This window comes from Lepidochelys olivacea, assembly GCF_965140295.1.
Source record: "Lepidochelys olivacea isolate rLepOli2 genome assembly, chromosome: 3".
Taxonomy (NCBI): Eukaryota; Metazoa; Chordata; order Testudines; family Cheloniidae; genus Lepidochelys; species Lepidochelys olivacea.
Window position 1 is genome coordinate 58,435,621 of NC_140413.1, and position 27,882 is coordinate 58,463,502.

General features: G+C 40.2%; 1 protein-coding gene across 1 annotated transcript in view; it reads left to right on the forward strand.

Annotated features, from left to right (window-relative positions):
* Nucleotides 1–27,882, forward strand: part of KCNQ5 (potassium voltage-gated channel subfamily Q member 5) — a 536,412-nt gene that overhangs the window by 462,685 nt on the left and 45,845 nt on the right. Inside the window, exons 4-7 of the mRNA XM_084623334.1 lie at nt 9,017–9,192; nt 10,485–10,610; nt 23,451–23,561; nt 26,563–26,658. Coding sequence (XP_084479460.1) covers nt 9,017–9,192; nt 10,485–10,610; nt 23,451–23,561; nt 26,563–26,658 — 509 coding nt within the window. The remainder of the gene's footprint in view (nt 1–9,016; nt 9,193–10,484; nt 10,611–23,450; nt 23,562–26,562; nt 26,659–27,882) is intronic.

Genomic DNA, 27,882 nt, shown 5'->3' on the forward strand with positions numbered 1-27,882 from the left:
CCTTGTAAGTCATGTGCCCCAGCCCCCTAATCATTTTCATTGCCTTCCACTGGGCTCTCCAGTTTATCCACATCCTTTCTCTAGTGGGAGCCAAACTGGATGCAATACTCCAGATGTGGCCTCACCAGTGCCAAACAGAGGGGAATAATCACTTCCCTTGATCTGCGGGCAGTGCTCCTACTAATGCAGCCCAATATGCCATTAGTCTTCTTGGCAATAAGGGCGTGCTGTTGACTCATATCCAGCTTCCCATCCACTGTAATCCCCAGATCCTTTCCTGCAGAACTGCTGCTTAGTCAGTCAGTCCCAGCCTGTAGCAGTGCATGGGATTCTTCTGTCCTAAGTGCAGGACTCTGCACTTGCCCTTGTTGAACCTCCTCAGATTTCTTTTAGCCCAATCCTCCAATTTGTCTAGGTCACTCTGGAGCCTTTCCCTACTCTCCAGCATATCTACCTCTCTCCCAATCTTAGTGTCATTCGCAAACTTGCTGAGGGTGCAATCCATCCCATTATATAGATCATTAATGAAAATGTTCAACAAAACTGGCCCCAGAACCAACCCCTGGGACACTCCACTTGTCAGCAGCTGCCAACTAGACATCGAGCCATTGATCACTACCAGTTGAGCCTAATGATTAGCCAGCTTTCTATCCACCTTATAGTCCATTCATCCAATCCATACTTTTTTAACTTACTGGCAAGAATACTGTGGGAACCCATATCAAAAGCTTTGCTAAAGTCAAGATATATCACATCCACCGCTTTCCCCATATCCAAAGAGCCAGTTATCTCATTATAGAAGGCAATCAGGTTAATCATGACTTGCCCTTGGTGAATCCATGTTGTCTGTTCCTGATCACCTTCCTCTCCTCCAAGTGCTTCAAATTGACTTCCTTAAGGACCTGCTCCATGATTTTTTCAGGGACTGAGGTGAGGCTGACCAGTCTGTAGTTCCCTGGATTCTCCTTCTTCCCTTATTTAAAGATGGGCACTACATTTGGCTTTTTCCTGTGGTCCAGGACCTCCCCTGATCACCACGAGTTTTCAAAGATTATGGCCAATGGCTCTGCAATCACATCAGCCAACTCCCTCAGCACCCTCTGATGCATTAGATCCGGACCCATGGGCTTGTGCATGTCCAGCTTTTCTAAATAGTCCTTAACCTGTTCTTTCACCACTGAGGGCTGCTCACCTCCTCCCCATACTGTGCTGCCCAGTGCAACAGTCTGGGAGCTGACCTTGTCTGTGAAAATGGAGGCAAAAAAAAGCTTTGAGTACTTCAGCTTTTTTCACATCATCTGTCACTAGGTTGCCTTCCCCATTCAGGAAGGGTCCCACACTTTTCCTGACCTTCTTATTACTAGCATACATATAGAAACCCTTCTTGTTACCTTTCACATCCCTTGCTAGCTGCAACTCCAGTTGTGTTTTGGCCTTCCTGATTACACCCCTGCATGCTCGAGCAATATTTTTATATTCCTCCCTAGTCATCTGTCCAAGTTTCCACTTCTTGTAAGCTTCCTTTTTGTGTTTAAGCTCACTGAAGATTTCTCTGTTAAGCCAAGCTGGTCGCCTATCATATTTGCTGTTCTTTCTGCACATTAGGATGGTTTGTTCCTGCATCCTCAACAAGGCTTCTTTAAAATACAGCCAGCTCTCCTGACTATATTGTACAGTCTAGCACCCAGTTAAAGAATTGAACTTTGAATTGTTGTTTGGGGTCTCTTATGGGATTATCCCATGCCTCGTAATCAAAATGTCTTCTTCTTTGGTGACTCTTGTATTCTTGAATGGGTGGGAAAATAGCTTCAGTGTGAAGTTCCTCTGCCAACTTCTGTGCACTCTTCAGAATGTTTTGAAATCCGTCATCTGACCGATAAGACTGTAAGTATGACTTTGCTTTGTCCAGCTGTTCCATTGCTCCAGATATATCAAGGTCAACACATTGAAGTTTCTTGTTTACAACATTTATTTCAAACAGTATGTCATGCCACAACACTAAGCCACACAGAAATTTGAAGTTATGTATGTTTCTGGTGATTCCATTTCCCTCTGCCACTGTTCTCCCACAAACAGTTCCTGTCTCCATAATGGCAACTATGGCATCATCTATCTTCCCAATTTGGTGTTTGATAGGCTTTATCGCCTCCATTCGACTTTCCCATCATGTGGCACTCAGTGGGTTCGGTGTCAGAGAGGATGTTCCCAGATGTTACTTCAAAATTTGCCATCAATGAGTTGATGCAGAGAAAAATACATAGATGCTTAGAATTACATTAAAAAATTCAGCAGCCTCACTAGAAGCTGATGCTGCATCACTGACCACAAAGTTCAATGAATGAGAACTGCATGGGACAAAAAAAGCTTGAGGATTTAACTCTCGGATCTGTGTCTGCACGCCTCTGTTCTTTCCTCTCATGTTGGCACCATTATTATAGCCTGACCTCTCATGTCAGCTATCGCAATTCCTGTATCTTCCAGCTTTTTAAGAAGCACATTTGTCATACCAGCTCCTGTACTATCATCAATGTCAATAAATTCTAGAAAATGCTTTCTGACAGTCACCATTGCAGGGACATTTTCACTAGGTTCTGTTGTTGTTACAAAACGCACCATTAAAGTCATTTGTTCCATATGGCTGATGTCAGTTGTGCATAAAATCATAGAATATCAGGATTGGAAGGGACCTCAGGAGGTCATCTAGTCCAACCCCCTTCTCAAAGCAGGACCAATCCCAGAATAACAGAGTTATATCTTGCTGACTTCAGATCTGCCACAATCTTCTGTTTGACTTTTGTTGCCAGTAACTGTATGATCTCATTTTGAATTGTTTTTCCAAGGTAGTGGTGTGTGTACATTTCTTGGGTGGTGACTCTTCTTAGATGCTCCTGCAGTACAGCATCAAACTCAGCCTGGCACATGATGGCATATATCACATTGGTAGATGTACAGGTGAACGAGCCTCTGATAGTGTGGCTGATGTGATTAGGCCCTATGATGGTGTCCCCTGATTGACAGCGCCAGAAGAGTACCCAGAAGTCACCTACTACAGGACAGGCCCAACAAAGAAAATAACAGAACGCCACTAGCCATCACTTTCAGGCCCCAACTAAAACCTCTCTAACGCATCATCAAGGATCTACAACCTATCCTGGAGGACGACCCATCACTCTCACAGATCTTGGGAGACAGGCCAGTCGTTGCTTACAGACATCCCCCCAACCTGAAGCAAATACTCACCAGCAACCACACAACAGAACCACTAACCCAGGAACCTATCCTTGCAACAAAGCCCATTGCCAACTGTGTCCACATATCTATTCAGGGGACACCATCATAGGGCCTAATCACATCAGCCACACTATCAGAGGCTTGTTCACCTGCCATCTACCAATGTGATATTTGCCATCATGTGCCAGCAATGCCCTTCTGCCATGTACATTGGTCAAACTGGACAGTCTCTACGTAAAAGAATAAATGGACACAAATCAGACGTCAAGAATTATAATATTCAAAAACCAGTTGGAGAACACTTCAATCTCTTTGTTCACTCGATTACAGACCTAAAAGTGGAAATATTACAACAAAAAATCTTCCAAAACAGACTCCAATGAGAGACTGCTGAATTGGAATTAATTTGCAAACTGGATACAATTAACTTAGGCTTGAATAGAGACTGGGAGTGGATGGGTCATTACACAAAGTAAAACTATTTCCCCATGTTTATTCCCCCCTCCACCCCCAAATAGCCCACCTTGATTATCACTACAAAAGTCCGTCCCCCCCCGCTCTCCTGCTGGTAATAGCTCACCTTAAGTGAGCACTCTGGTTACAGTGTGTATGGTAACACCCATTGTTTCATGTTCTCTATGTATATAAATCTCCCCACTGTATTTTCCACTGAATGCATCCGATGAAGTGAGCTGTAGCTCACGAAAGCTTATGCTCAAATAAATTTGATAGACTCTAAGGTGCCACAAGTACTCCTTTTCTTTTTGAGAATACAGACTAACACGGCTGCTACTCTGAAACCTGTCATAATTAATCTGTGGAATTCATTGCCACAAGATGGCACTGATGGAAAGAATTTAGTAGGGTTTTTAAAAATCGGTATTCCATACGTGAGAACATCTGCAATTAGATAATCTACAAAAAAAAATAAAAAAACCTCTTTTAAGGCACATAAACTCTTATGTTTTTCAGAAGGGATATAAACCCTCATAGCACAAGCCAGCCACTAAGTGAATGGGAGATGAGAAAGAAACTTCCCCAATGGGCACGTTATTCCATAATTATCCACTATGGGTTTCTTACTCCTTCCTCTGAAGCATCTGGTACTGGTCACAGGCAAAGATAGGATATGGGGTAAACAGACTCCTTGTTTGAACTGGCATGGAATTCATACATTCCTATACATAAATTTAATCTGAGAATCCCTATGGAGTTGAGGAATGATGCCTTTGATAGGAGCCATTCCTTTCATCTGCAGACCCCACCAGGGAGGGCCTTCTGTTGGGTCAGAAAGTAGAGAAGAGAATGCTCTGAATCTGACACACACTTTTGTGTCTCTTCTTCCCAGAATCATTAGCTTTCCCTGAGTAAAGAATGCAAAATCTGGCCTGAGGTATATTTTGACTGTATTAAATTAATGCAGGCTACCTCTTCTGGCCAATCATAACACCTCTAAATTCCCATGGCTGTGAACTAATGTCTGTGTAACATAGGGTCTGCCTTATGCTTTAAAGGTACAATACAGAGTTCAAATCCTATTGGGAGCAGTGTTTTTAATATTTTTAAACTCCCCTCTTTCCTGTCAGTGCCGTATAGCTCACTGCATTTTCACCATTTAATTATCTGTTCCACACCAAAATACTCTGGACCAAATTATGGCAGCTTCAGATCAGGTGCATTAGGGAATGGGGTGCAAGGAAGGGGGAGTTGGCTGGATGAGGGGAAGGATGGTCTCTAGTGGTTAGGACACTAAGCTAGGACAGGGGAGACATGGCTTCAATCCCCTACTCTATTAGGAACTTCGGCCTTTGGCAAGTCACTTAGTCTCTCTATGTCTCAGTTCCCCATTTGCAACATGGGGCTAATAGTATTTCCCTATTTCACAGAGGTATTGTGAGACTAATTATATACATTAAAGACTATAAGGCACTAGATTCCATCCTGAGGGGAATTATATGGGTAGTTCAGATAGACAGAGCACTGATCGTCTATTGCTGACACCTGCATAGAAAGCAGCCCTTATACTGCTGCCTTGTGCTCCCTTCCCACAAGGGAGCTACTGCTAGTGCTAGCAGCATTGCTCAATGTCCTGTGGGTCATGTCTAGATGAGGTGATGGGGTGACCATGGCTAAGCTCACCCCTCCACACAAGAGCTGCTAGGCTGTGCTTGGGGGAGTACAAGCTACACTGTTTACAAACAAGTAGCAAGGGCCGCTGGTGCGTATAACTGCCCCAATGTTGCAGAAGGTACTGTTTCTTCCTCTGGTGGAGAGACCTCAATATCAATACCAACAGAGAAATGATAGTTATAAAATTATCACTTTTTTAAAATATTAGGTCATTGCAAACCTGTTTGTACCTTTACTGGGTATTATTAAGATATAGCTACAAGTATGTTATAGCCAGGGTGCTTGAGAATATAACAAAACCTGTATATGTTTTAGTTAATTATGTTACAAAATGTTCAGGCTGATTAAAGAAATTGCAGGAGGTTTCTACTTTCTATCTCCCGAGGATGAGCAAATGTAAGGAAGATAACCCCTTCTTAGCCATAAAACCATGTTGATTACCCCAAAGAGTGTTATACAAACTCCAGAAAGCTGCATTTTAAACTTTACCTTACTTTAATTTTTACTCTTTTTTCTTTTGTGCTGTGTTGAAAGATGTGTTGGTTTTTGAAATTTTTATTTTGTACAAAATATGTAATAGAAGTTTAATTGCTATAACAAACAGATTGTAACTTTAAGGAGCGTGGGTCAATAGACAAACAAACCAAAAGAGTGTCTTATCTAGGCCAGGTTTCAGAGTAGCAGCTGTGTTAGTCTGTATTCGCAAAAAGAAAAGGAGTACTTGTGGGCACCTTAGAGACTAACCAATTTATTTGAGCATAAGCTTTCGTGAGCTACAGCTCACTTCATCGGATGCATTCAGTGGACAGTCCACTGAATGCATCCGATAAATTTGTTAGTCTCTAAGGTGCCACAAGTACTCCTTTTCTTTTTATCTAGGCCAGCGCACCTCCCTTTATATAAGATACCAGTGTGGGACAAATGTAATCCTTATCTCAAGAAAACAAGCCATGTAAAACATTCATGTTTTTGGAAAAAACCTGACTGTGTGCAAAAAAAAAAAATATGTGAGGATGTTCCTTATGCGGGGTACCTCAAAAAGGAATGTAGGAATGTGTTATCAGAGCAATAAATCCAGGTGTTAAGGTGGGCTATACCACCTCCCCACACACACATTTCCTCCCCTTTCCCCACCCCCCCAAATAACCTCTGCTTGTGTCTTTGAAACTCCAGGAAAACGTTAGCTGGAAATGTTTTAAACGTTTTGTTTCTTAAACGTTGAAATGGCAAATACCTTTGTGAAATGCTTACTTGCAAATATGTCAGCTTAATGCAAAGCTCCTAATATAATTTCCTAATGTCACTGCTATGTAAAAGATAAAATCCTTTATGTACCAACACTGAATCTACTGAGCTTGCTAAACTTATTACTAATGTAAGAAGCCATTTAGGGATATGATATTTATATTTATTGGGGAATTCATTATTTACTGGCAGTACTCAAGCAATTCCCTCATCCAAATCAGGAAGACAAGAATCATCTTTCCAAAAATTGCCATGTAGAATCAACACCTTCTTTAATAACTATTTAAGCTGAAAGAAAAGGAGTGCTTGTGGCACCTTAGAGACTAACCAATTTATTTGAGCATAAGCTTTCGTGAGCTACAGCTCAATCCGATGAAGTGAGCTGTAGCTCACGAAAGCTTATGCTCAAATAAATTGGTTAGTCTCTAACACAAGTACTCCTTTTCTTTTTGCGAATACAGACTAACACGGCTGCTACTCTGAAACCTGTATTTAGGCTGAAGACTCTCCTTAAGAATGACTTAATTTTAAAAAGATGGTTTTGAGAACTAAAAAACTTTCTATAAAGAACAAGAATGTTTAGTGTTTTTGAAAACAGAATTTCATTTCCTGTTGAAGTCTAGTAAAACTAAAGAAATACCTCAGAAATATATTGAATAAAAAGAAGGAGTTAAAACTCTAACTTTAGAGATGTTCTGAGAATCTTCTGTCACAAAGACACAGGAAATGCAATCATCAAGAAAGAATTAAAACTCCAACACATATGTGCATTAACAAACTGCATATTCTAAAGATGAAGAGGCACCTAAAGACAACCCACAATGATACTGAGCCAGTGAAAGAAGGACAGCAATCAACTTGAATTTAAAGAAGCCTGAAAGAGGTGTGTTTTCTTGTAACTTCATGGAACTAGGAAGGAGAAGAGTATAAAAAACTCTCAAGTAAGCTCCCCTCACACACATACTCCCTGCTACTCTGCTCAACGAACACACAGCACTCATCAGTTTATCCTGCCCATCTCTACAGGCAAACTACCACAGAGAGCTAAGAAAACCAGAGAAGGCTCAGGAAGAAACCAACCCAAGGAAAACCTCTGTAAGACTTCAACATGAATTAGTGAGAGGAAGTTACCTAAGGCCATGTCTGTACATACCACGCTGCAGCGATACCAATAGAGCTGAGCCGCTGCAGTGTGTCTGGTGAAGACGCTCTGTGCCGACGGAAGAGAGCTCTCCCTTCAGCCTAATAAAACCACCTCCGCGAGCGGCAGAAGCAGTGTCACGTATGTCGGTGTCACTTGTGTCACTCCGGGGAGGGGTGGTTCTGAAGTGCCTCCGCGGCTGCTACCACTGCAACTGCACTCGCTCAATGAGAGCTAGTGTGAATATGTGTACGCAAACAGGGGAATCACATCCCTAGCTCATAGTATAGACATAGCCTAGAACAGTGGAAGTCATAGCCCTGATTTGGTGACAAGAGAAGCAATTAGTAAGAGCTAGTCTCCCGTTTCTTGTTTTTCTGGGGTAAATATTTTTAGTAATTTTTTAAATAAAATTACTTGGAATACAACAATTTAAAATTACCCCTTTCTATTCCATACTACTCATAGCTACTGCAGGCCATAATGCATCTAGCTGTCTCTGCTTGAACAGTGTTTCTTCTCCTCATCCTCTCCTAAGCATGGCACTGGCTCCAAGAGTTATAAACAAGCACGCTACACTTAACAAAAAATTTTAAATGTTTGTTGTGAAGAAACAAACTCTCATGCAAAGTATTAACACTCGGAGTGCTGGAACTTTCCAGACTGCCAGCTAAATGAATGCTTAGGAGGTCATTTATGCAACCAAGTTTATTTCTGTTTTTCCCCCGGGAAAATGTATATAAGGGAAGCTTGTATCCAGAAGCTCATTACTGCACAATTGCATCACATAGTATTCGCACACATAGGAAAATAAAATGTATATTTATAAGTCTACGTACCTCCATTTGACTCATGAAACTGAGAGGGTTTTGTTTTCTGTTACTGGCTTTTTTAATGCCTTTTCATAGGAATGTTGCTATGGGGGAAAGCAGTAGTGCAGTTTTAAAGCATGAGATGATTTATACAGTTCTACACATTGGGCTTGAAAATACCTTCCACAAGACGACTAGTTCCTTCAGTACTGCCTGCCTTATCAGTATATGTTTTTAACATTTCTAATGTAGCTCATGATTTTCATCCTGAAGGGTCTCTATGTACTTTTTAGACTCTAGTCTCGATCCCACAGTCCTATCTCAGACAAAATTCCCAGGGAATTGAAGACGAGTAAGGACTCCTCTTTATGCACAACTCCCTTCACTCAGCATATGTACGTCTATGTTCATGATTGCTTTATGTACATTAATATATTCTGTAATGTATTTCTTTCAGACACCATTGTTCTCATCGCTTCAATAGCGGTTGTTTCTGCAAAAACTCAGGGTAACATTTTTGCAACATCAGCACTGAGAAGTCTTCGTTTCCTACAGATCCTTCGAATGGTGCGCATGGACCGAAGAGGAGGGACTTGGAAATTATTAGGTTCAGTAGTTTATGCACATAGCAAGGTAACTGTCATGGCCGTTCATTTCGTTTAATTCTTCAGTCGGATTCAACAAAACTCTATGAATCAACATCACCTCATATATCTATAAGATTCCAGTCAATACCTAAAACTTCCTAAAGTAATGTTGGCTATGTAATGCATTATCAAAAATACATCTTTTCATGTTCATTCAGGTTTTTGAAAATATGCTAAAAATATTGGCCCTGATTCACCACCAGTTGGATGCTGGTGTAATTCCATTGAAATCAGTGGAGTTACACACGTGTCAAACTGAACTGGGAAATCAGGCCCATTTTTCAGGCTGGCCAGAGAACAAGAATTCTTTTTCATGAAAAAATATGAGATTCCACACTGGAATGAAAATGAAGCCTTTCAAAACCTTTGGCGAAAAAACATGAGAGAGAGGAGAGAGAAAGAGATCCACCCCGCGAGAGAATAGCCCCGTAGTGGATATTTGACTCCAGAATACAAGGCACTACCACATAAGGTAAAAGAGAATCTCCAAATAGCTGCAGTAGCATTAAAGCATATAATCATCTCTGGGTGCCAATCACTAGATAGTGAGTAGCATATTTGAAAAAATGTCAGAATATGTGACCAGCTAGCAGAGGGAAGGGGTAGGTACACACATTAGCCATTTCATTGCATACTCCCTTCATTTAGGCAAAGCTCCTGAGCTCTATACTTGTTTACAACGTTGAGGTCCATGTAGTGTAGTTAATGACCATGAAGTCAGTTTGTTGATGCAATCACAGGCATGAGCTCTTCAGAAAGAGACAGTGTAAATGAAAGAAAAATATCCCTCTGGCACAACAAATATTAAATGATTTATACTAAGTGAAACAGCTCCAACAGGAAAGACTGAGAAAGAATGACACCGTAGCCCACTGGTTGGGGCCCTCACCTGGGATGTGGGACACCCAGCTTCAAGTCTCTCCTCCAAATCACACTGAGCAGGAGCTTCAGCCTCGGGCTCCCACATCCCAGATAAGTGCCCTAATCACAAGTCTGTTGGCTGTTCTGTGTGAGCGCTTTCCCCATCCTGGGCCCGAGAAACCTTTCTGATGAATCACCATTCATTTTGATGAATCCAACATTCTGTTGAAAAATTCCCAATCACTTCTACTTCTACCCATTGTTTGGAGACAATTTATGTGAACTGAGCAGCATTTGATTTTTAACTGCTAAAATGCCAAAAGAATATGGATTGTTTAATTATTTTTTCTTCAAATGCCACTCCACTCTATGTTTAATCTTTTTAATATAGGTTGATATTTATTTTCTTTTATCTAGGAATTAATCACAGCCTGGTACATAGGATTTTTAGTACTCATCTTTTCCTCTTTCCTTGTCTATCTGGTGGAAAAAGATGCAAATACTCAGTTTTCTACATATGCAGATGCTCTCTGGTGGGGCACAGTAAGTATAGAATGATCATTTGAACTATTTAACTAATACTGTAGAATATTTTGTATTACATGAATGCACATATTAAAAGATATAAACTTATAGTGGTCCTGAGTATCCTAGTGCTTGTGTCTTGAATGGGCATGTGCATCTGTGAAAAAATGAGTGTGAATGCTACCCTTATATCCTAATTTGGTAGCATTTTTACACCTGCTTTACACAGATGTAAAGCCCTGATTCAGCAAGACATTTAAGCACATGCTTAACTTCAAAGTTCAGTGCAGCTGCATTTTTGAAGTCCATGGGACTTGAGAACATGCTTGTGTGCTTCGCTGAAAGGGATAGGATTATTCACGTGCTTAAAAGTAATCATGTGCTTAAGTGTTTTGCCAAACTGGGGATTAAGTCTATGCATGGTATAAGCAAATGTAGAATCAGTCCTAGATGTTTGACGTTTATTCAGATTTCTACTTTTTGATCTTGAAATCTGATTAAAAATCTCACCAGAACAAACTTTCTCACAAGATTCTGAGTTTTTCTGTTTTCAGTGGGAATAGAAATACTATGCAAATAGTGAGATAGATCCTTGGTCCATGCTCAACTACACTGTTCTGCTCAGACAACTGGAAGGCTGCCCTAATAGGAAAGCTGCTTATTCATCTCCTGTAGGTGTATCCCCCTCCAGGGGATAAAGCAGCACTCCTATTCCCATAGTAGAACACCTTGTGCTCCAGCAATCCCAGCCAGTCAGTGGTGCCATTAGTGTCAACATAACTTAGAGCTTATTTTCCACTGAATGCATAACTTATTTTTCACTGAATGCATCCGATGAAGTGAGCTGTAGCTCACGAAAGCTTATGCTCAAATAAATTGGTTAGTCTCTAAGGTGCCACAAGTCCTCCTTTTCTTTTTATAACTTAGAGTATCGCTTAGGCTGACTAAGGGAAGTCTGGGGGGCTGAACCACCCTCTGGCATGCTCCATGATCAGAGGACTAAAAAGGTAACTTCCCCACCTCAGGTGTTGCGCTGACAGGAGCTCAACCGGACCCAAGTCTTTCTTGTACTTCGACTCGCAGATTAGTCAAAACCTGAACTTGCTTAGAGAAACAACAAAAAACAAAATAAACTCCCAGACACTTCTGAACCCAAAAAGAATGTGCATTTGGGGGTTTGTTTACTTTTTGGGTGAAAGGTAGGTTTCCCAAACCTTTTTATTTGAACCAGTTCACTCATTCTTAGGCCATAGGTTACCCTTCCTCCGTAAGGGTTGTATTTTTGAACGATCAGTGAGTAGAATTGTGAGCTGGGAACATGCAGAACCCAAAGTATCTATTGGCTGCACAGTGACAGTTATAAAAATACAGAAGTATTTTGCCTGATGAGACTTGTTTTAAAATGTCAAGAAAAAATGTCTCATAAAATATTTAATATTTGATCCTTTAATCCTAATGCAGGTAAGAGTCCAATTGACTTAAAGTTAAACCATCATATCAAACTCTGCTCTCAGTTACACCAGTGTAAATTGCTCTGGGTTTACTGCAATGTAACTGAGAGCAGACTGGCCTGAAGTCAGTAAGAGTTTTGACTGCTTCACAATAGCAGGATCAAGTTCGTAGTTGAACAGTGGGGCTTTGACAGAGTCAGGCCTTGACCCTGTAGTCAAATCCATAGATCCAAGCAGATCTAATTGCATGAACAAGAGCTTAATTTTATAATTTTCTTCTCCACTTCTTGATATTTTAGAAGGAAAAGCCCTGCTAGGGAGCAATCATTTTATAAAATGGTGGCTTAAAATACTTTGCATACAGTGAAAATGAAAATGTATGACTCATAGGTCAGATAATTTGTGCAAATTGAGAAAACAGGAATTTTTTCTTGCTATCAACAGAAAAACAAATTATAATCAAAAACCTAAAAACAATTTTTTTACTCTCTAATTAACCTGAATACATTTAAATTCTTAATATATTCAGGTGCATAAAATTACTGAAAATCAGCATATCCCCCTAATTCATTATTTTTGTTGTTTCCGTCTTAATAATGATAATTTCTATAAAAAGAAAAGGAGTACTTGTGGCACCTTAGAGACTAACCAATTTATTTGAGCATAAGCTTTCGTGAGCTACAGCTCACTTTATCGGATGTAGCTCACGAAAGCTTATGCTCAAATAAATTGGTTAGTCTCTAAGGTGCCACAAGTACTCCTTTTCTTTTTGCGAATACAGACTAACACGGCTGTTACTCTGAAACCGATAATTTCTGTATTATCTGTAAAACAGTATGTGGGAAATGTAGTCTTGCTTGTTTTGATTGCCAGAATAACCCACATGCAGATTTTGAAAAGGTCAGATCACATGGCATTCTAGGGGGCGTCAACCCTTAGTCTCACTGATTTGTTTATTTGCAACAATTATTCTAATTTACATTCCACTGTATACATCAAGTCCCAGAATGGTTTTGTTATGTTCCCGTTTAAAAAAAAGGGGGGACTAGCCATGAATCATCCTCTGAAGTTCCAGGCTTCTAGAAACACTCGTAATGCCTTCTCGTCATACCCAGTATGCTGTAATTAATTGACACTAGCACATTCATTCAATCAAATTATCTAAGGGCCATATCCTGCCATCATTCCATGTGTGATACTCTTATTGAAGTCAATGGGAGTTTTTCACTGAAATCAAAGGCAGGATATGATCTGTTAGTTTAAATACATCTAGATTTCCAATCTGCAACTCTAACATAACATAAATGCCATCAATGTGTATTTTCTTATGGCTGGAGCTCCCACAGTTCTGGTTTATGTATGCCAACCAAATTAATATAGAAGCAAGGTGGGTGAGGTAATATCTTTTATTGGACCAACTTCTGTTGGTGAGAGAGACAAGCTTTTGAACTACGTAGAGCTCTTCTTCAGGACTTCAGGACCTTACCCACCTAGTTTCTCTAATATCCTGGGACCAGCGTGGCTACAACAACACTGCATACAAACAAGATCAATGGGTGCCATGCAGGGCTCCAATAGCAAGAATACTTGGAGAGGATGGCAAATTAATTAAATAAAATAATTATTTTAATAGACCATATATAATGTGGGAACAGGAAGAGGGAGCATTCCTTGACTTAAATATTTGTTATTCAAGTCCCTAGCACTTCAGTGCTATGCAAAAGTGTGTGCTTTTTGCAATTATCATATATAGTCATTTGTTTTACCTGAAAACATAATTTATTATGGTGTAAAAAAGATACTTGTATAGCTGGCATCTTTTCAGAGTTTCTCTCAGTTATATTGACTTTTCCTTTTCTAATAGTACATTGTAATTACAATAGAATAATGAAATATCTACAACAACTATGTGAATACCAAATGAATTAACCGTGGATGATATTATTACAATGGATATGAAATACTGATGATAAGTTTCTCATTCAACACTATCAGAACTTGAACAAATTTAATTCTTTCAATTAACTTCATAGTATGTGGAGATTCAAAAGGGAATTATTTATTAAGGAATGTATAAATGCATCTAATTAAAGAACAAACTATTGGAATGTTAATTAAACAGAAAGGAACTCCTATCCTTGGGACTCTTGCTTTAATATGGTCCTGTTTTTTCTTCAGATAAATTCTGTGCTGAGTGATTGCTCTTCTCTCCAGAGGGCTTTCAGGTGTGAAGATTCATAGGGCTCAAAGTTTGTCTAACTTTTTGGGAAGATTGTTACCCTACAATGTCATTAACATGCAGACAACACTAAATCCGACATCTTCTTTTCCACAGCCCTACTGGAGACATCTCCTCATTCTCCAGTTTCTGGCAGAGACAGGAAAATTGATGAAAGCCAGTTGATTTAGGCTCAGTGTTGAAAAAAGAGGTTGATGCTGATTGACAGGGGGAAGCACTTTGAGGAATTAACAAAGTCAATAATCATTCTGTCAGTGGAAGACATCTGCAGAGCTTTCGTCAAAATGGGTTAGAAGCCTTGTAGCTGCTCCTGGCCTCCCATATGGCAACAGTCATTTGTCAGGCCAAGAAGCCATTCCTTTTGGAGGTAGACCCCATCATAGGCATGCTAACATTACTATGGGTCACTCTCCCAGAGGCTAGCCTTGACAGCCACTTGAATATTTCAGGTTTCAGAGTAGCAGCCTGTTTGTCTGTATCTGCAAAAAGAACAGGAGTACTTGTGGCACCTTAGAGACTAACAAATTTATTAGAGCAAATTTATTTCAGCTAGTGTAGTGAATGACTGCCTCCTTTTTAGCTAGCCTGCCTTTCTCTAAGACATCACACCTGGGCTTTGTCCTCAACAATGGAAGCAGTCAAGGTACTGCTTACTATCTACGAGCCCTAAATAACTTACATCCCATTTACTTAGGAAACTGTTTCACCACCTTTGCCCAGTGATGACCACTGCATTGAGCTGCACTGCTTTGGCCACCTTTCCCAAGAGTGAAAGAACCTTTGAGAGAATAGCAGGCATTTTCCTTGGAAATTCACTTCTGCCAGACAACTGTCTAAGCCTGAACTTGGCCATATTAGAACATTAAGTAAAATAGTTCTTTTTGTCCAAGCTTTCCACTAATCGCAAGCTCTGGAATCCTTGGCATTTAGCCTACTGTTGTCCATCTTACCCTTTAAAATTAACTTTGTTCTGTTGTGGATGTGAGCTGTTCAGTGTTCCATTTGGAGTTAATAAACCCACTTGGTCCATAGGTGGGTGAAAGTCACTCTACCAGCCTACAGCTGCAGTATTCATTCCTCTATGCAGGGAAAGTCCAGGGAGGCAAAATCCCCTTACCACAACCCAGTCCCAGGGTGCAGTAGCAGCCTCTCTCACACTCCTTTGCCATGGGTTTTATTCCAGTCCGTGGGCAGGAATAGCACCACAACCCTTTCGTGCTGGTTTCCTGGGGTACTGGAACACTGTAAATAGGTACCTGTGACCCCTCCTCTGGCCATAGCTCCAAAGTAATTTTTTGTGACAAGGTATGGAGAGCTGGCATGGAGGCCATTTCCCTGGCATGGTGGAAACCCATCCCCCATACAGCCCCTGATACAGAGGTGCTGTCGCAAGACATTCTGCACTGGAATGAATACTTCCCAGAGTGAGCAACAGGTCTTTTCTGGAAATGATTTCTGTGATCTATTAACTCTGATGGGTATTAAACAATCTTTTCCTGATAGTGTGCCCCACAGTGCAAATCTGTTCCTCATGCGCCATACTGAAGATACTACAAACTTTTGGCTCGTTCTGCTTTTGAGACATCTTAATAAACTGCATTAGATAGTGGGGCAACATTTGGGATACATACTGTAGTGAGAGGTGGCATGAGTTCAGTGAGAGGTAGTAGCAGCTGATTTACATAGGCAGAGCCTTCCAGCACATCCTGAGCACTGTCATGATCTGTATTTGTGCTACATGGCAGCGACCCTGGTCTCTACAATACAACTTTTTCTGCATATATACACTGTCTCGGATTACCCTTTCATGTGAAGGGGAGTTCTGAAGAGTGTTTTACAAATGCCATCTTTCTTCACTTATACTATCTTCATACATGTCTGAGCTGATATTACCTGATGATTTGAGCTACTTCTTTCATTAGTGTAACAAGGATAGCTCACTCCAAAACTGAGTGCTACAACTAGGTGCAGTCGGCTCTGGGCTGAGTCTCATGGAACCATAATACACGTTTTTACTTGAATTTTGACTTTCCCTATGTAATCTTTGCATTCAGAAAAGCTATAGCCAATGATCAGTGTTGACGTGACAAATTCCTTTGAAGTCATTGGGACACTAAGGCCAGGTCTACACTAAAAACTTAGCTTGACTGAGCGCTGCAGCCATGCTCCTGCCATGTTTCTAGTGAAGAAACACCTCCGATGCTTTTTTACACAGCCTTGTTGCAGTTAGTTTTTAGTGCATCTTTTCACCCTGTGTGCTTGGAGTTTTTATACTGCAACAGATGACTGAGCTCTAATTGTCCAAATGTGTTCATAGAAAATATAACATCTTTCTGCACTTCCTTTGACCTTGTCCTTATCTATGAACTTATACTTCCTTTTTCATCACTGGAGTATTAAATCTTTGCATTGTAGTCTTTGGCACACATGTAGTCTGTTCTGCAAATTCCTGCAGTGTACTCCTGATTGTTACACTACATGAATGGTACAATTACATATGCACAAAAAAATGGCAATGCCATTTGCATGATTTCCACCTGCTCAGATCCACTTCTAACATCTTCATTGTCAGAGACAACGCATAAATCTTGATGGGGGCAGGGGACGCTGCCCCAGGCATTGCCTCTGGGCTGAGGAGCAGTAGCAGAACGAGAAGTGCCAGGGCTGTGGCAAGCGAGCACCTCAGGGAGCATGTCATGGCAGCCAGGCTCCACAGGCAGGGTCCGCTCCAGAATGCATCACCAGCTGGCGCCAGGCTCCTTTGCGGGAGAGGCCCAAGTCTTATACCAATAAAATAAAAACCAGCAGGATCTTATTAAAGGGAAAAAGGCAAAATACCACATTTACTGTGAATACAGAAAGAATCATAGTAAGCAGTTAGTTATAGTTATAACATTCCATTCAATCTCATATTTATTTACACATTCATTCATACAAACACACACACACAGGTTCTGCAAGGTTGTTATCACAGTTACCAGCCTTAGAGTTGCTCATGCCAAGCCACTGGCCAGGTGACCTGGACATGAGGAGGGAGCAGGGCCTTGTCAGATGCTCATCTGATGCTCCTGGAAGTTGGTTTGCAGAGTCAGACCCCAAAGTTCTCACTTTCTAGAGTCCATTTTTATAGGAATTTCTTCCTGTGCCAGTCTATGGGAATTGCTTCATCATGCTGTTGCTGAATCAATCAGCAGATGGCACATTCCTGACGGCTCCGTGCTGCCAGATGTTATCTTGTTTTTCGGTTCTCCCATTCTTGAGGCTGTTGGGTGGATTCCAGTCCTGGGGGTCCTCTGGTTATTTCCACTTGACACTTTCTTTAGCTGATGGACACTGCATTCTTAGGCTGGCACCTCCCTGATCATTCAGTTATTATCCACACCAAGCATCCATCCACATACATCCTCTATCTCTATTTTAATCACAATTGTTAACAAAGTGAGATGAATACAACAAAAGGGCGGGGAGTTTCTGGGTGCTGTTTCTGTTGTTGCAGAGTATTGCTTTGAGTCTCTCTCTGTGTGAGTAGTTGTTGTTACAAAGAATTGCTTTGAGAACAGACTCTGTCTTAGGATGTACTAACACAATTAGCAGCTTGCAAGTTTCACACAGAGAGAGAGAGAGAAACAGTACCAAAAACCAAGAGACCTCTTAATTAGTAATACCCTGGAATTTAAACTATGGGGAATCAAACTCATTTGTGATTTTAATACAGAACTTCTTTAATGTGATCCAACATAATCCCCCTTTTGACACTAAGATTTGTAATCGACAGTGTCACTTTCTATTCAAGAGAAGGTACTGTGAGGCAATTTGAGTTTGTGATTCCAATTCATCCCACATACATGATCCTAGTGAGGTATCTTTACTACAAGGTTCTGGGGCAACAGGCAAGGTGAGGCACACCCACTTTTGAGGAGTCCATTCAGTACAACCTCTAGTGTCCAATAGCTTCCCTCCCTCCCCAGCCCACTGGCTCGAAGTCCAGGGTAGCCAGAAGGATCCCATGTGTAATATGGGGAGTGAGCTAACCTTCAATACTTTTGCCTCCAGGGACTGTTGGTGTGCAATTGTGTCAACAATTTCTCCCATTAACAAGTCTGGTTTTACAATACTGGAAACTTATTGCATCCATTCATATTGATAAGTGTCAAACAATGATCTCTTCCTTTGTTTTAACAAATGCATCAAACCCTAAATATTTCCCAATATGACCCAGAACATTTCGTGTTCCAAAGTAGCTAGGGCAAGTATCTGCATTTCAGTGCATCCCATAGCTATGGCTGTGTAGTTTCCTATTTCTAAATTTTTTCTTATCTATAAGCCATGTGGTAGTATTAAGCCATTGCCAAAGATTCCATCAGGCTTTTAGGTTACCCAGACCAATTTGGACCAAGTCTACATTGGCATGTACTTGTTTTTGTATTAGGCTGTCCTGTAGCTGGGATGGAGAGCTTAATTTATTTTTAATTACCTGCAGGTCTGCAGTATTTTTGTTTAAACACACAACAGTGCTAGCAACAAGACAAGACAAAACATAGAACTCAAACCACAATTTCTATTGTGACAGTAGATTCATGGTATTGGGTTGCTCTTCAGCTGGCATCAGCTTTTCCTGATTTTCTGAAAGACAAAAGAACACGTTTCTACCCATTTTTGGGGTGGCAGGTTATTGCTTAAAATATTTCTTTTACAATACCCTTGCTTATTGCAGGTAAAACAGAGGAATTACCCCCATATTTTCCTGTGTTTGTTCTATAGGCAGGCCAGGTTTCAATGGCGTCTATCTTTTAAGGGTTATGGGGAAATTATGCCACTGTTTAGTCATTAAATCCCTGAGGTGGGGTACCTCAGTTTTCCTTCTTATACAGCAGACCAAGTTTATAACGTTTTTCCTGCTGTGTTAAGCTTTAAGTTTATCTACAGGTAATAGCTGAGAAGCATCATTACCCATATGACCTTAAAGGATTTTTCCAAAAATCATACACCCTATACGTTGTTACAGGGGTACTTATTATCATTAAATGTATAAAGTTATCTTGTGATCCCATGCCTTTTATTTAGACAATTTGTTTGCTGACCAGGTGTGTCCTTTATCTGCAGCTCCTTTGTGCTGCTAGTTCTTTCCTTCCTTTATAATTTAGGTAATTTGCATTTTCAAAGACGCTTCCTGCTTTTGGATTTAAAGCCATCAGCAGCTCAGAGACTCTATCTTAAAAGGGACACAATCAACTTTCACCAGAGTTTTGATAACTTTTTTAATTCTGCTTCCAAAATACACAGCAATCTGAAAAAGAAAACCCAACCTATTGTGGCTCCCTTTGGAGCCCTAATAGCATTTTAATTAAGTAGCATGGTATGTTTGCATTTCTTTTGCCCCTTCTACAATATACCCTGCACATGTTCTGGGGCAAATTCACATTCCTCCCATAGTTTAACTACTATAACATTATCCATATCCATTTTTACATAAGGTGTAACTGTTTCTTTTTTTTTGCTTACAGAGTTATCATGTTCCTTTATCAAAGTGACAGTCTGATTACTCAGAGCCATTTTAAGACTCAATGTTTCTAACATTGCTTCTTTTTGTTTTGTGCACCTCACCCCTGCTGTTGCTTCAGAGGGGCACTGTCTTTTTTAATTTCTTATTTATGTATTTTTACTACAGCTCTCATCTGGTATTTTGTTACAAAAACAAACAAACAAAAAGAATCCAGATTTTTTTTCCTATTCTCCTGATTTTGACTGCCCTGCTGCAGCCACAACTTAAAAACATTTTCAGTTTTGTAAAGCATTGAGTTACCTTTTAAGGGTTAAATGCCAAATCCCAAAGCCAAACAACACTAATTACCTGTGTCTAGCAAAAAGGTCTCAGTTTTGCAACTTTGAATTAAAGAGTCAAACGGATTTTTAAGGGCATTATTTCAAACAAAAACAAAACCAGTTGGTCCTTAGAACTTTATGTATTTACACACACACAGATAGATACATACACATTTTCTTTTCCTTAACATCCCTTCCACACTGCTTTGTTTTTTACATCGTACATTCCCTTTATACATTTGAGGCAGTTAAGTTCCAATAGAATCCCCTTTTGTTCTTTTAGCAAATTTGACTAAATTGTCCAGTCAAATTATTTTAATCAGATAAAAGAAAAGGAGTACTTGTGGCACCTTAGAGACTAACCAATTTATTTGAGCATAAGCTTTCGTGAGCTACAGCTCACTTCATCGGATCACGAAAGCTCATGCTCAAATAAATTAGTTAGTCTCTAAGGTGCCACAAGTACTCCTTTTCTTTTTGCAAATACAGACTAACACGGCTGTTACTCTGAAACCTTTAATCAGATAGTTTATTTTTGCCTGGCTAATTTACAGACATTCCTTTGGAAAAGGGCCCATTTTTCCTTCAGAATGGCTGCAAAGAAACCAAGACTGCTCTTTCTCTAACATTTTTCCTTTTTAACATTTTCACAAAGTTTAGCTGCTTAATTCCCTCCAGCCTCTGCAAAGTTATCTTTTTCACTCTCTTTTCTCTTTGTAATTATGCCTGGGGGTGCCGTACATAGGACCTTCTCCCCCTTCACCCGCTGTAATGGCTGCTACCTGTTTACTGGCAAAGCCCAATTTTTGTCTCAGACTCTTAATTAGTGATTCACAACGACTATGATTTGCAGGTGCTCTGCCCTGCTTCAAGGTTAATTTCTTTACCAGACCTTGGAGCACATAATACTCTCTTTCAATTTTCTCAGAGGCTTTAGCTTGGTCTGCCAGGAATCTTTCTCTCTTTTTGCATTCCTGGAGTGCCTCTTTCACTATTTTCAGCTGACTTTGGGTATTTGTAGCCAGCACCTTCCAATTGTCTGCTCCCTTTTCCGTTTGTGCCTTTTCCTCTTTACATGAAGACAAGCGGAGGTAAGAATCCTTACGTGCCTCCCACAACAATCAAATTGCTGCTGCATCTCTTTTGGCAGCACTAGAAGGTTTGTATATGAGGATATACTAAGCCAATCTATCCTCTAGCTCCGAAATAGTGCAGACATCAGCTAGGGCTTGTTTAGTCCAAGGACTGTGCCCAAATTTTTGAAGGATTTGTTTAAAAGGTGTAATTTTTTTTTAACAAAAGGTGAGGTTGGAGTTCCTTCTGAATCTATTCCTGCCTCTGGTACAGGGTTACCCTGTTTTCTTTTAAACATCTTCACATGGATATTTCAATCTCTTTGTCACTCCTGGTATTACTTAGCAAGTGAAGTGAGCTGTAGCTCATGAAAGCTCATGCTCAAATAAATTGGTTAGTCTCTAAGGTGCCACAATTACTCCTTTTCTTTTTGAAAAGACAGACTAACACGGCTGTTACTCTGAAACCAGCCTAGATTCTGAAATCATAGCTTATCAAATTTCCTCGTCACACCTGGCACAGGTCAGCGAGTGACACAGCCTAGATTCTCTGAACCTGCTACTCCTTATTCCAGCGAGTAGCTTAGCCTGGCCCTTAGGCCTTCTTGCTGCCCCTGATACCTCAGTGAACAATAGGACTTAGGTTTAGTAATCGTAGCTTAATCTATACGCTTTCCCCTGCTACCCTCCCGGAGGCCTGCAGGTCTGGTCAACCTGATTTCCCCTGCTACCTTCCCGGAGGCCAGCAGGTCTGGTTAACCTGATTGATTTTAGTAATCTTAGTTTAATTTACACACTTTCCCCTGCTACCTTCATGGACCCAATAGAAATGCCTAGCTCAACAGAGCTGGCGGTGTGCACACCAATATTTACAATAACTGAGGTTTTTTACCAGTATTCCCCCTTTTGCAATTCTCCACCAAAATGTTATACCAATAAAATAAAAACCAGCAGGATCTTATTAAAGGGGAAAAGGCAAAATACCACATTTATTGTGAATACAGAAAGAATCATAGTAAGCAGTTAGTTATAGCTATAACATTCCATTCAATTTCATATTTATTCACACATTCATTCATACACACACACACACACAGGTTCTGCAAGTTTGTTATCATAGTTACCAGCCTTAGAGTTGCTCATGCCAAGCCACTGGCCAGGTGGCCTGGACATGAGGAGGGAGCAGGGCCTTGTCAGATGCACATCTGATGCTCCTGGAAGTTGGTTTGCAGAATCAGACCCCAAAGTTCTCACTTTCTAGAGTCTATTTTTATAGGAATTTCTTCCTGTGCCAGTCTATGGGAATTGCTTCATCATGCTGTTGCTGAATCAATCAGCAGATGGCACATTCCTGACGGCTCCGTGCTGCCAGATGTTATCTTGTTTTTCGGTTCTCCCATTCTTGAGGCTGTTGGGTGGATTCCAGTCCTGGGGGTCCTCTGGTTATTTCCACTTGACACTTTCTTTAGCTGATGGACACTGCATTCTTAGGCTGGCACCTCCCTGATCATTCAGTTATTATCCACACCAAGCATCCATCCACATACATCCTCTATCTCTATTTTAATCACAATTGTTAACAAAGTGAGATGAATACAACAAAAGGGCGGGGAGTTTCTGGGTGCTGTTTCTGTTGTTGCAGAGTATTGCTTTGAGTCTCTCTCTGTGTGAGTAGTTGTTGTTACAAAGAATTGCTTTGAGAACAGACTCTGTCTTAGGATGTACTAACACAATTAGCAGCTTGCAAGTTTCACACATAGAGGGAGAGAAGCAGTACCAAAAACCAAGAGACCTCTTAATTAGTAATACCCTGGAATTTAAACTATGGGGAATCAAACTCATTTGTGATTTTAATACAGAACTTCTTTAATATGATCCAATACAAGCAGGCCAGGTGGCTCCCACCAGCTTCCGATCCACTGGCTCTTGGAAGGAGGTGATGGTTTGCAAACTGGAGGGAACGGGGGGTGATCTCTAGTTTGAAAACCTCTGTGCTTCATGGAAGGCAGAAATAGGGGGGGGCACATGACCCCTCATGCCCCCCCACATCACCTCTGTTCATTGTTACAAAGTTATTCATATCCGTTTATTTAAATAATGTTTTTCCTTTAGAGATGTGTTCTAAAATAGAAGATTGTGTTATACATTTAGATTTTCATGTGTCTTAGTGAATGATTATTTACTGGAAAAATTCTTGCATACTGTGTATCTGATCTGTAGCTTTTCTCTCAGGTACTTCTATTGCACATGGTATTTATTCATTGCTTTTTAGATCACATTGACAACAATTGGCTATGGAGACAAAACTCCTCTTACTTGGCTTGGAAGGCTGCTTTCTGCTGGGTTTGCTCTACTTGGAATTTCTTTCTTTGCACTACCTGCTGTGAGTATCTTTACAAAAATTAAAAAAAAGGCAACAGGAACCTCAATAACTCCTAAGGCTGATGTGAGAAGCTGCCTGAAGCTTTCAGCATAAAGAGTCATTGTTTGAATATGTAAAGCTCCTTCACTAATGTTAAAACTTTTCTCAAGTGCCTTTTCATAGAGTAAGGAAATCTGATCATGCAGTTGGATCATCTACATAAAGCCCCTTTTTCTGTGGTGTTAGCCTGGAACACTGGGTTATTATGACTCCAATGTTTCTAAAACTGCACAGTTACTCACTTATGAGCTAGTAAGTCAGATATGGCCATCTATTACCTAACCACAGAGTTTAAGTTGTACATTATTCAGTTAAAAAAAAGGATAGGCCCGTATGGTCAGTTTTGAAGCAGAATTCTACATTGGTTTAATTTATTCACTATCAAAACTGATGGGATGATATGGCCCAAACGAAAGTGTCATTGCAAAGACTTATCATTGTATTTGTATGGGGGTTTGGCCTGAACAAAAATGGAAAATATCTTTTTTCCAGGATTTACTCCTGTTGCATTTTGAAAGACAGAAATTCCTCTCTCTGCCTGTGAATTGTGCCTCATACCCTAGCAATATGTTTCTCTCAGGGCTTTGAAATGATGGAGCAGATATGTTCTTCCGGATTTATTGCAGTTGGAAAAATTAGGACATTGCTAGTGGATGGTCTACAATGACCATGTAAGATCTATCAATTGACTGCAGTAGAATGCATGAAATCAGGCAGAAGTTGTACACCATATTGCACACACAGGCTCCAAGCTGCTTTTTATCCATTGTGTCCAAGGATTCGAACTGGCTCGTTTTCCTCTTGTCTTGTTCTATTTCCCTTAACCCAAAATAAGAAAAAGAAAATAATAAACCATACGCTTGTCCTTTGCTCACTCATATTTGACTCTGTCATAGAGGAGATCCAGCATTTAACATACAGCTTCCAGCTTAGACGCTGCCCCTCATTTTTCATAAAAACTTGAGTTTCAAGCCTCCTTTTTAAAGGCTCCCCAATCCCCCCCTTTTCCCCCCTTTTCTCCTTGCATGGCGACTCTCAGTGGGAAAATTTGAGCTGGGATGTCTTAATGTTTTCCCATTAACCCTACTGGCCCATCATTTGTCTTTTCCTGGGTTGTACCGTGCTTGGAGCTAGTCTCATCCAGTGGGGAGGCAGCCTCCCCCTGCCTGGCTGACTACTACCTTGTGATAGACTCATAGACTTTAAGGTCAGAAGGGACCATCATGATCATCTAGTCCAGCGGTTCTTAAACTGTGGGTTGGGACCACAAAGTGCTTTGTGATCCTGTTTTAATGGGGTCGTCGGGGCTGGCATTAGATTTGCTAGGGCCCAGGGCTGAAGCCTGAGCCCCACCATCTGGGGCTGAAGCCAAAGTCTAAGGGGAAGAGCCCTGGGCAGCAGGGCTTAGGTTACAGGCCCCCACACCTGGGGCTGAAGTCCTTGAGCTTCTGCTTTGTCCGCCGCCACTGGCCCAGGTGGTGGGGCTTGGGCTTTGGCCCTCTGCCGAAGGTGGCGGGGCTTAGGCAGGCTCAGGCTTTGGTCCCTCCTCCTGGGGTCATGTAATAATTTTTGTTGTCAGAAGGGGGCCACGGTGCAATGAAGTTTGAGAACCCCTGATCTAGTCTGACCTCCTGCACGTTGCAGGCCACAGAACCTCACCCACCCACTTCTGTAATAGACCCCTAACCTCCGGCTCAGTTACTGAAGTCCTCAAATCATGATTTAAAGACTTCAGATTACAGAGAATTTTAGATAGAGCTAGATGTTGCAGCACAAATTATCAGCACAGTTTTATAGCTGCAGAAATACATAAATTCATAACCACAGTCTGTTTGCATATCTCACAATGACAATCAAGTTCAGAATATTACAAGCCATGTAGCCATTCATTTTCTTCATGAGCAACATTTGTGTTTAGTCAGACTATGGAGAAATATATTAAGATGTGTGTATCTTTCATGGATTTTATTTTATTTTTCTTGCATAAGAGTCAAGTGGTATCTTTCCTCCTTATAATGCAAAATTGTTCAGCGGAATAACACCTCTTGCAGAAGCTTAGGAAGCAAGCATCTTTGCACTTTTGGCCTCTTCAGCAGAAGAATGAATAGTCTTACCCTGTAAAAAGCCAAAAGTGGTAAAGATTTAATTATAAACTTTCTTTCAAACCCGGTATTCCCAACCCCAAATGTTCAAAAATCATGAGTCAGGCTCTCCAAAAATCACAAGACTGGCTTTATAATCATGAGATTATGTAAAAATAATAGATTTTGTGTTCTTTTTATTTACCTTCTGCTTTTTGAGCCTTTAGGGTGCACTGGGCTCATATTTTGAAGCTTTTTCCACAGCCACGAGAACTAGAAACTTACTTTTTCATTAAGAATGAAGGCTGAAATCATCACACATCCACTTGATTCCAGGAGCTGGGGCTTTAAGGAAAACAATAATTATCATGAGACTCATGACAAAATCATGAGAGTTGGCAACACTGCAAACCCCATAGAATGAATACTACAGATTAATTAATTAAACTGAAAAACTTGCTGTATGCAAGCTATTTTTGAATTTTCTAAATTCAAAAGTTACAACACAGGGTTGTGACTATAAGTGAAGTATGTACATGATTGTTTGGCTGCCTACACAGATACCTTATTTGGAATATCAGTAGCACACCATAGCCTATAGCATCGAATGGTTTAGATGAGCAGCCATTCATAACACTGCAAATGTTATTTCTTATGTAGGGATTCTCATGTCTTACAGTGAATGGACATTGTCTATTGTGAAACTTTTGTACTGTAATAAATGTGGTTGTTTGAAATAATCAGACAAAACAATTCCAATTGTGAATAGTGGTGTTTTATTTTTTCTCATCCTCAAAATAACTTCAGAGCTGATGTATTTAAACTATTTTTCACAATTACCTTCCTAATGATAAAAACTTTTGTGTTATACTTTACTCTAGGGCATTCTTGGCTCAGGCTTTGCATTAAAAGTACAAGAACAGCACCGTCAGAAACATTTTGAGAAAAGAAGGAATCCAGCTGCCAGTTTAATTCAGGTAAATATAAAACCAGTGAGAGGATTAAAATAGATTTCTGTGTGCTTGTTAAGTAAACCTGTATTACCTCCTGTATTATGCAAAGTTCTGCAGAAATATTGTTTAATTGCCACAAGTTGAACATTTTGTTAAAATGAACTGTGTTCAATAAACACCTTGCATTTGTGTAATGTTATATTCAGCTTTACAATGCATGGTTCATGCATTGTTGAATTTCAGATTAATATCCATGCCAAAATGGCCAGGCAAAGATGCAAATTATGTGCAGTCCTGCTTGACATTTGATTATATAAATTACTTGGGAAAACAGATTTGATCACTAAAGGACAGGATTAAGAGATAGCACAGCACTCTGGCCCAGATTCAATTACTTTTCACTACTAGAGAGTTCACAGTGCTGAGATGAGTAATACATTCCTTTAAAATGTAGAGTTTCCTGTCCAGAGAATTGCTGTCAATATCACCCAATCTAGGAGCTGGAAATATGGAATTGAATAGTTCAGTGTCTTGAAATGATGAGCATCTTTTCACCTGTTGTCTTGAGGTGAAGGTGCAGATCAATGTTTTAAAAGAGATAAAAGTAAATAATTTTTTTTAGTATATTTGATTATTTAAACTGTAATTTTGTACAATTATTTTAACTTTCTGATCATAGTGGATTGAAATGCTTGCTGATGACTTTCATACCAGAGGTCTCTAGCTCTAAACATACAAAAAAAAGAAAGAATGAAATCGGTTTCCTACTGAACTTTATTGTATTTGATGTACTGGACTGAAATACAGATATCATCTTCATTTACTTGTTTTGGAAACCAACTCTTTTAAATGTGTACCATATATTGTCTTTTTTCATACTGGTGTGGCAAGTGAAAACAAAGAACCTGAGCAGTTCATATAACATTGTTTCACTAAGCTCAAGACGATGACAAAGATATCTTTGGAATGTTCAGGCAGTTAATAAATTATTAATTGACAGCATAAATAAGTACTTTGTCATTCCTTTTGCACCTGCTGTAGGATGAGTGAGACTCTCCAAGATATATACATTCTGATTGCATTCTTTGATGAGATTACAAGTTTGGTTGATCAAGGTAACTGCATAGAAGTAATATACTTAAACTTTTGTAAGGCATCTGACTTAGTACTGATGTGTCAGGGCCAGGTCATGGACGGACAGCCTAGTGGCTAGAATCAGTGTCAGACATCAGGAATCGGAGTCGGGAG